General features: G+C 41.6%; 1 protein-coding gene across 1 annotated transcript in view; it reads left to right on the top strand.

The window, feature by feature from the left end:
- Positions 1-10,256, top strand: part of st6galnac5a (ST6 (alpha-N-acetyl-neuraminyl-2,3-beta-galactosyl-1,3)-N-acetylgalactosaminide alpha-2,6-sialyltransferase 5a) — a 68,943-nt gene that overhangs the window by 41,758 nt on the left and 16,929 nt on the right. Inside the window, exon 4 of the mRNA XM_020591337.1 lies at positions 10,114-10,250. Coding sequence (XP_020446993.1) covers positions 10,114-10,250 — 137 coding nt within the window. The remainder of the gene's footprint in view (positions 1-10,113; positions 10,251-10,256) is intronic.

The raw sequence follows: 10,256 nt of genomic DNA on the forward strand, positions 1-10,256 counted from the left end.
AAAAAACCTCTCCTGGAATCGCCACCTTAACGTGGTGGAGAGGTTTGTGTGTCCCAATGATCCTGGGAGCTGTGTTGTCTGGGGCATTAGCCCCTGGTAGGGTCTCCCATGACAAATTGGTCTCAGGGGAGGGACCAGACAAAGAGCGATTCAAAAAGCCCTGATGAAAATGGCAACTTTGAGTTGCACTACAAATCAGGGTTGGGTGCAATGCAAGTTGGCTGGCAGGCTAGGTCATGTACTGCTACTGCAATATCCCTGTCAGTACTTCTGACACTACAGGTATTTCTAATGTTAATTATAAATAGGCTGACCTTCTTGCTAGCGTGAGCCCTGTTGAGCTAATTGCTTAAAGCAAAAAAATTTAAATGAATGTGCTACCTGTGAAGGCCTAAACCCTGTGTGTAGTTTGAAGTTGTAGGTAAAAGTTAGGTGTTGTTTTTTATTGGACATTCGTAATTGATCAATGAGCATGCACATTTGATTAATTTTGTATTGTTAATGTGTACATTTTCTCTTGAGTTACCCTGTTTCCTGGTCCATGGATGGGGGGGCAGTTCTAACAAAAGATTGAACTGAGGAAGCAGCAGGTTTAAATACCTCCCACTGTTATGTTAATTTCTTCACATTTAAAGAAAAACTGTTAGTTGTCAACAGACTGTCTGTTCAGTGTTTATTGGTAGTGTGTGTGGTCTATCCTTTGTGTGTTAGTAGTTTGGCCAGCCAGTATGTTCTCCTGTGTGTGTGTGTGTGTGTGTGTGTGTGTTGGTTTTTGTTGTGGTATTGAACAGTTCAGTTTGCAATATTTTGAGTTTCCTTATCTTCTGTTGACCTCTTTTAGGGCCCAGTTTAGTTGATATTGATGTTTGTATTTTTCCTTTTCCATTTTTGTGTTAATAAAAACCCATTGTTTTTTTAACTTTAAAAGCTGTCTTTTACCTTGCTGTTTGGTCCCTGACACTACCACAAAACAGTAATACACACAGAGTTGATCTGCTTTCAAAATAAGAGCCCTGAAGTATGCAGAAACAACTTCAATATAAACACTAACAACTGAATGCCCAGTTCCTCTCAAAGCTCAGAGCTTTGCTCCTTGTCACTGTCAGCTAGTCTGTCCTGTCCTAGCAGGACACATCACACAGCACCATCAGTCAGACCAGCACAGGCTGGAATGTGCTTGTGGTGGAAAGTTGATGTCAGGATGTTACAATGTCACTCTGAAGGATGCCGGATAAAGAATATAAGAGCCCCAGATTATAACTAGGTGTGACATGAGTGCTAGGTAACATGCCAACTTTTTCAAAATAAAAGCCCCAGATTGTTACTTAAGCTCACATTAAGGCACCATAACATGCACGATCTTCAAAATAAAAGCCCAGGATTGTATCTTATAATCACATAAAGACCTGTTAGTGTGAGAAGTGGCTTAAAATGCATGGTAAACCTTATTTGGACAATTATTTCTATTCATTTATGAATTTATGAATTGTATCTTTTTTTTTTTACTTTGAAAGTATAAGTATACCTTCCTCTGTTTCAGTGATGCATTTGAGCTCAGTTTGCTTAGAAAATAAGCTTCAGCTTTTATTTTATGATCTTCCATAATTATTCAGCATTGCATCTCAGCCTTCAGCCATTTCAGCATTGCTAGGGCAATTCTTCAGCAATCGGCATTCACACACATTTTCTTCAGAAAATGCCTTTGTCTAGTTCTCCATGTGTTTTTGTCAGTGTTGTAGGACTAAACCAGTCCTTGCATGTTCTTTTATGAAGAATGGTCAAAGACAAATCTGTCTTTTAAGATATTTATTACAATCAATATTTCAGAAAAAATATTCAAGAAAAGCAATTACAGAGCTTTGGGTTCCATCTTTCTGAAGCCCTACCAACAACAGCAACACCGTTCAGCCAGGCAGTTTTTCATCTGTAAAATTCTAAGAACACATCCTGACCTTTGAATGCCCTAAGCTCAGACAGTTTTAGAGAAGGCCCCCCCTTGACTCACTTCCCGTCTACTCCTGTAACTAGGAGTGTTGCTAAGCCCTGGTTCCGGTTGTGGTTTCCTGTAGATTGCTTTACAGGTTCTGCTATTGGCAGCTGCCAGTCTCCTACACTCTTTAAGGCAAATGAAAAAGTAGATTATAAGGCATATGATACTATTATAAGGCATATGATACTAAAATAATCATGTAAATATATTTGCTAATGCAGATTATAATATTGATTATAGAAGGCCAAGCATTTCGTATATTATTGGTAAATGTTAATAAGACTTTTTACCCACTTACATCCCTTGTTGCAGACAGCCCTGTCATCTCATTCTGCCTGCGTGCACTTTCTGTTGTTGTGAGTCTCTCTCTGCACCTACTCACAAGCATTTCATGGGCACAGGTCAAGTCTTTCCAAAGGTCAAACAGATTAAACAATTATTTGAACAGTTTTGTAAATACATAACATAGCACTATATCATTTTACCAAGAATTTCTTTCTACAGTGTGCATGTACTGACATGGAGAGAGCCATTCAATAATGTTGGGATGGATGTAGCCTAAATCAAAACTGCACAACTCCTAATAATGTAACACACAATTGAAAGACTACCGTGTTTCCCTAAGGGTTCTGTGTTTAATTAGTGCAAAATGTGGAGGTTATTACAGCGGTGGCTGGAACAGACAGCACACTGTTACTGAGCTTTTTACTCCTTTTGGCAAGAAGTCAGCTAAGTTAACGATTTTGCATGAGCAGAGGTAGGCGGGTCATCCTTGTCACCTTATGGTGCTTCTCCCCAGTGAGGGAAGCACCATAAGCTGTACTGCTAAACGGTGACGTCACCGTGTGTGTGTAGTTGTTGCAGATGTATTTTTGTGGTCCCTTTCGTTTCATATTAGCCACAGTCAGCTGCAAGAAGCTTGGAAAACGAAAGTTGCAGTGGTTGTTTTGTTGTGAATGTTAACAAGCCATGTGAGATTTCAGCCATATGCCGAGGGCAGTCTCAGGATGTACCGTGCTCTCAAAGCTCTGCTGCCACACTGACAGTGTAGGAACCAGTTTACATCTTCCCTCTTTGGCTCATCTTCTCTCATCACTGAAATATTCTGTACGTGATACACGTAGAACAACTACAGTTAACTTATTTCCTGTAAATTAATGTCACTTCAGTTTCAGAAAAAAAAAATAAAGTGTTGTACAATCAAAGAAAGGACTCTTCATGAGGGTGAATTTTGTGCCATTCTTTAGACAGTCAACCTACTGTACAGCAACAGGTAACCATCAATTTATCCATCAAGGGTTGATGAACTGCTGTTGACTGTTGCACTTAATTTTTATACTTCATTCTTATTACTTTTCTCTCTCCTGCTCAGGCCACACCAGTCGTTTCTTATCTGCCCTGTTTATAAATGAACAAAAACAGCATGCGGTTCTGGTTCACGTTGGTGCTACAGAGGATGTACTGAACACTTAAATGTGTGTGAGTCTGTGTCTGAATTTTGGCAGTGAGTTTGATTGTTGGACATAGTTGTTCAAAGGTGTCTAATCATTGTGTTAGATGTATTGTGCTGCTGCGTGTTTTTGTCCTGTGCGTGAGAGAGAGAGACTGGGTTTGATGTACTGTTGCATCCCTCTACAATATCCGTACACTTTTTCTTTGATCGCAGACGTACACACATTAAATTGCCTTGCTGTAGTGTTGCTGTTGAATCCCTCTCTCTCTCTTTGTCCCACACACACAATAAAGAGCCCGCTTCATGCTCCTGCTTGCTTTGAAGATCAGAGCTCTGCCGCCGGTCTCTACTTCTAATGCTCTGGTTTCAACCAGTGCCCCCTTAACAAGATCATCAGCCATGTCACTTATCTAAAAAACATTCTCATCCTCCGTCGGTGAATTTTCATTAGCTTCTTTTTGGGTCAGATGCTATTTTTTTCTCAAGTAGATAATTGCCCCCCATCAGAGATGTCTTCTTCTCAAGACGCTCACTAAAAACTCTGCCCTAATTAAGATCAGAGCAGCTGGAGCTGTCAACCTGGAGTATGACTGCTGACCACGAGAATCTCTAATTGCCCCTGTTGCCATATCCACTCCCTCTTCCACCACCCCTCTTCGTCTTCATTAGTTCTCAGCAGCACTGGCTTCCCACCTCAGCTCAAACGTGCATGGAAGACAAAAAGCAAATACACCCTCCTCCATCCACTCTGCCCTGCCATGCTCAACCTTTAAGTTTACGTGTGTGCCGATGCTCATCAGCACCATAGAAGTGGGTTTGATTCTCCTCTCAATCGAGTGCCTTTGCCACCATAACTGCCTACACTTTTTCTCTCTCCACTTTTGCCTTCCGCTGTTGAGATCATACTCTAATTGGTAGCTGCAGCTGTAGCGCCCCTCCCTCCCAGTTCTTGCAGTCGAGTCTAATTGGTGTTTTGTTTCTCTGGTTATTCACAATTTCGCTCTCTACTGTGCATCCCCCTCCATTTTTCATAGTTTTTCCTTACATTTATCCTCCATTTCACCCCCTTCATCCTTTAATCATCTTGTAACATAAATTGCACATTTTGCACACTGGATTCATCCCAGTGAGATTTGTTTACCCTACTGTTCGAAACGGCTTTACACAAGATTATGGAGCAGGTTTTCCCCAACCAGCCACTTTGTACTGTTGTTGATTTTTGTTTGAGGATTTTTAAAATAATATTGTTGGTTTTAATTGTTGCAGCTGCAGTTGTTTTGGCTCTAGGGATGGAAATACAGTATCTGTCAGTCAGCTGTTCCACCATTTTGGTCCACACTGACACATCTCAGAGCAACGTTTTCACTTGGTAAATATCTCAACACCTAGCAGATGGACTACCATAACATTTGATTGAAGAATTTAACCCATCAGTGAACACTGTAGGACAGAGGCTGCATTCACATCTCGGTGAACAACACGTGAGCAGGGTGATATACAGTAAAGATACTTACATGGGGGGTGCCCTGATACCCAAATGGTTATGGTTCAGTACACCATACACCCAGACACAGTGTGTGCATGATATTAGTTGTTCGAGTCCAGCCGCTGACCCTCGTGACAGGTCTCCCTGTGTCCTGTCCACCTCTCTGAGACCTACTTTAATAAATGAATAAAAGGCATAATACTGCCCAAAAATGTAAATATGAAGTTACTTGCATATATACTGAGGTCTGAATTTCTCCCTTCCAAGGACTTTGTTTTAAGCCACTACCATTGTTAGTTGACTATGGTTAGAGCCTGCTCTGTGAGGAGGCTATATAAAGCAGACGCATCTTTGACAAATGTAAAAGTCAAGCTGGAGGAGTTTCAAAATGCCCTGTTCTTATATCTTGTATCTGGGTGATACAGACAGCTAGATAACATCCTGCTGGGCTGGATGATTGCCCCCCTCTGCGTTCACATTTATCGGCCATATCCTCCATTTCTCATTCTTGAAGGCCTGGCATTCTCACTAAGCCGTCGTTCGATTCCCCCATCCCACTGCATTCACCTACACAAAATCAATAATAGTACTTGAATGCTGTTTCTCCACTCTGAGAGGGTACGGCATAATGGTTCACTGCAGTGCAAGTATGTCTTTTCCTCAAGAGGCCGGGCTGAGCTAGGGAGGGGAGGGGGAGTCACGTGAGGAATTAAAGCTGATTTCACGCCCCCTTAAGACTCGTGAGTTTTAGCCACCAATTATTGCCCACGGGCAGTGAAGGGCTTTGAGCGCTGACCACAAAGCCAGTCTGGCCAGCTGCACTGCACAGCCTCTTAACTACAATCACATGGTAATGATGTGCGAGTTAATTACAGCACATACTCTTGTACCCGGTCTTCAAATACTACTGAATAATACCAGTCTTTTGACTCTCACGTGAAGTTCGCGCCTTGATGTCACTGGAAACGCATTTTGAATGGAAAGCATCATGTTTATTCTACGCTACCACCCCAGAATGCAGTCTGGTAACACAGCATCTCTATAAACATCCATCCATCTAGTCTCCCTTCGCTCCCAAGAACACCGCCTCCCCAGGTGGTCTGGGACCGAGCTGTTTCTCCATTACATCCCTTCCACCATCTCTCAAGGTTAATCCCTGTTGCTCTGACAGCCATGTTTTCTTAGGGTCAGGAAGTCGTGCACAGTGAGCGATGGGCAGACAGTGATGGTTCATATAGCCGCAGTGGAAGGGCAGGCTTACTGGAGGCAGAGGAGGTTTCAGATGCCAACAGAATGAGGAAACTGAGGGCTGTTGCTCCGGCAGGTGGAGCAGAGATGTGACTGGCTGTTGTCTCTCCCCTTCTTGGTGTTTTTGTACTTTTACTAGGCCACTGTTGATGGATGGACTTAATGAAACCAGGGCAGGCTCCCGGTGTGTGCTACAAGGTTACTCTTCATCCCTCTTTGGCAGAAAATCTCACTGTGAGGTGAAAAATGATTTTGTAGTTCTATGAGCCACTGTAATTTTAAAAGTGATGTCGCCATCTTGTTTGTACCTCAAAATAAAGGTTAAATACAAACTAAATAAATAACAACACAAGGCAATAACCTAAAGAGAAATTCTTTTTTGCAACAACCCTCCATTTTTCCCTGAGTAAAAAAAAAAAAACAAAACAAAAAAAATTACTAAACTGAAAGGCAATACAAAAATCTACAACTATCTTTAGAAGTAGAAAATTGAGGAGGATTTTTTGTTTCTCCATTTGCTCTGAAAGTAGGTTGAACTACTTTGGACATCTGGTTGGACAAAATGTCTTTTACTGAGTAACTGATGGGCATTTTAAACTATTTTCTGCTGGTATTTAGACCAAACAATCAGTTGAATGAGACGGTGTAGCTGTAAATGGCAGTCCTACAATTATCAGACATTTTATAAACTTTGTCTCTTTTCAGTCAATTCAACACATTGACCTTTAGAAATCTGTCCAAATCCTGTGCATGTTCATAACTCACAAGAGATGTATACAAATTGTGTGGTCAAATATACAGTACAATTATGATGCTAAATGTGTAGGTGCTAAATTAAGTATTTCTGTTTTAAATGGTGAAGTTGTTGATGGACAGGATGTGTTAAACTGGTTGCATTTACTGTTGCCAGTTGTCTGTTCACAGATATTCGTCTTTGTTTGATTCTGTTCTTAAAAAAAATAATACAGGATATAAATGATAAACAGACAAATCAAATGTGAGATGACAGCTCTCAGCAATCGAGCACAAAGAAAAACAAATAAGAACAGGAGGCTACAGTGTGTTCGCGTCCCAAGATGAGTAACTGACAAGCAAATAATAAAGAATATCCACAGGAGTGATATAATAAAAAGAAATCTGTATTCACATAACACCATTTGCTTTCAAGTCTATTTTCAAAACTTTCAAGTCAGAAATGGTGTGGAAACCACCTGAGATGTTTAGAGAGAAAATGTCTTCCTGGTCAGACAGCTGACACTCAGATGAATCATGACACAGGGGTTGAAATAGACACTGTTTTCTTTGTGTGTGTGTGTGTGTGTGTGTGTGTGTGAGGCATCACCAACCAAAATGGTTGGGAATCACTAGTCTAACTTTTTAACTAAGTTTTGTATTATATAACCTCATCATATGTTTTATGTAAATGTTAATCTGAAGAGTATGGAATAATTTGTTACTTTCTGTCACTAATGTGCTCATCTTCACAAACGCACACTGGCAGCTGTCCCCAAAGGTCAGCAGGGTTTCTTACTGTTGGAAGATTTAATCCTTTCATTTAGGTCGTGTCTCCGTCTGTCTGTCTGTGTCTCTGTGAGAAAGTGTGCACTTTATGTTGATCTCTCCCAAGCTCATAAAGCCTGAAATGGGAAATTCCTGGTCCTTCCTTCAAAACTCTCTTGGAATGAGAAGAAATTCCTGATGCCACGGCAGGATGGATACAACTCCTGCTAAAGCAGGAACATGACAGATAAAACTACAGGAAACCTCACAGTGTGTTGTTCACCACCATCTGTTTGTGAATGATGCTCTCTGCCTCTAAATCTGTTTGTAACCAGAGATCTTTGTAGAAGAAACCTGGACTCATTATGCTTGATTGGGAATTTAACAACTGTCCGAAAAGCTGTTACGCAGCTCTGCTCTTTTAAGATGGAAAGATGGAAAAATGTGAGCTGAAGAATGGTACCTGAAAAATATTTTTTGTCCTTTCATGTGTCTGTTTTTAGGACAAGATAGCCCAGCAGTAATCAGAATGTATTATTTAGTTTGAGAAGTCACTGGGGTTGTGTTACTGATCACAGCTTTGACCAGGTGTTGTAACTAAACACTGAATGCATTTTAAAAACCATTAACAAATGTTGTGCATCTTTTAATTGTGATCAGAGGTATTTTGTTCAGTTAGGGGGAACAAAGCCTGTAACTTCAAATGCATAAATGATGTGTTTTGAATTATGAAGCATTTGTTGCATGAATCACTGAGCAAAGAACATTTTTCACTGGAGTCTGTCGAGGATGAACTCAGTTTGAATATATTCAGGTTTTAGGAGTCAGGAGACACTCGGGCAGTTCTGAGGTAAACGACAGTTTACCTCATCTCCGTCGCCTCAACCCAAACCGCCACATTGGATGGGTCACGTAATTCCAGCTGAAATGGAGAGCCTTGTCCACACCATCCTGGCTATTTCTCAGTAATAGCCTGACCAAGCCCACTGAAGAGGCCAATTCTGGCCAGCAAGGCCCACTTAAATTCTCTGTGAGACAGAGGAAGAGAAAATAGAGTCTGTGAAGCCACTTAAAAGCCCCTGGGTGAAAATGGGATTTCTGACTTGCTCTACTGGTGCCGTAGCTCTACAAGCCATATTGGCTGGCAGGCGGCTGCCCATAGGGCGCTGCCAAGTGGGAGAGGGGAGGCCAGGGGGAGATTGGGGGGTGGATGGTGCTGCCGATGGGGTGTAGACCACCAGGACCTCATTAGCTCAACATTTCATCAAACATTATGGCACTGGGGTGGCTCTCACTGCCTCCTTCCTCTTCTTTATTTTCCTTATGATCACTTATTCTTTTGGCTTCTCTTCTTCTCTTTTTCTGCTGTCTGCTTTTCTTTCCCACCTCTTCTCTGTCATCCTGTCTTCCTGCTCTTTGAGGTGTCATTAACCAGATGAGCCCGTTCTGCTGGTAATCTGCCGCTAAGTCAAAGTCAGAAGACGAGGATGATGATGATGAATCTCTCCCCCACCCCTACACAAATCCAGATATAATCATTTGTCATTGTTAATGCCATAAAAATGTAAATTTGTTGTAAATAACCTTCATATTTTTACCAGACACATCGCAGAGCTCCATAGGCCTGGTTTGCATATCATTGATTTTCAGCGCAGACGTCTGTGTGGAGGCAGGGGAAATTCCACATGCACCCACAAGCATACACACGAAGTGCATGTGCAACAGCCTCACACACGCCACCAACATGTAGAGCGGCTTAACATGCACAGTATCAGATGTCTGCAGTATCAGAATCACATTTTTTAATCAAGTAGTAAATGGATTTATGTGGGTATTTCAATCCACACATTCACATGTGCAGTGTTTGGTTATTAGATATGTTCTATGCTAAGTACTTTATAGGTGCATATTAAATAAGGACTGAGTATAAATTTCATGTATTAGAACTGTGGTTTTGGAGGTAAACATGTTGCTGTGCTGTGTGTGAGTAGGAGAAAGATTTAAGGTGAATCCTTTGTAAGACCCCGGGGTTTCTAACAATCACAAAGCAATATGACAAGCTACATGTACCCAGGAGGCCCCGTCCCTACCCATTTGTCAACAAAGCATTTTCTGCCTCAAATACATAGTGAAACTTTTTTACCAATGTTCCCCCAGGTGTGCATTTCTGTCTGCCTTGCATATTCTGAATAAACTAGGGCTAAACTGAACTTTCAGAGCATTTTTTGACTTGTGGGGGGAAAAAGGAGGTTTTGTAGACTTTATAATCAGTAAGCTGCAAAACTGACATCACAATTCTGCTGGCAGTGCCTCCGGTGCTTCCACGGGGGATGAGGATGCCAAATATTTGGATACACAGATACAGTATATATTTGTAGAAAGTTTTTTCTTTATTTACTTCATTTGTGTTTTTCCTTTTCTGCTTCTATCAATCAGCCTCTCAGAATGCACTGTCAGACCTGTGCCCTGGTCACCAGCTCGGGTCACCTCATCGGAGGCGGTCGGGGTAATGAAATTGACCGAGCCGAGTGCGTCATCCGTATGAACGACGCCCCCACAGCCAGGGGGTACGCCAACGA

Source organism: Monopterus albus, unplaced genomic scaffold (genome assembly GCF_001952655.1).
Source record: "Monopterus albus unplaced genomic scaffold, M_albus_1.0 scaffold14.1, whole genome shotgun sequence".
NCBI classification, from domain to species: Eukaryota; Metazoa; Chordata; class Actinopteri; order Synbranchiformes; family Synbranchidae; genus Monopterus; species Monopterus albus.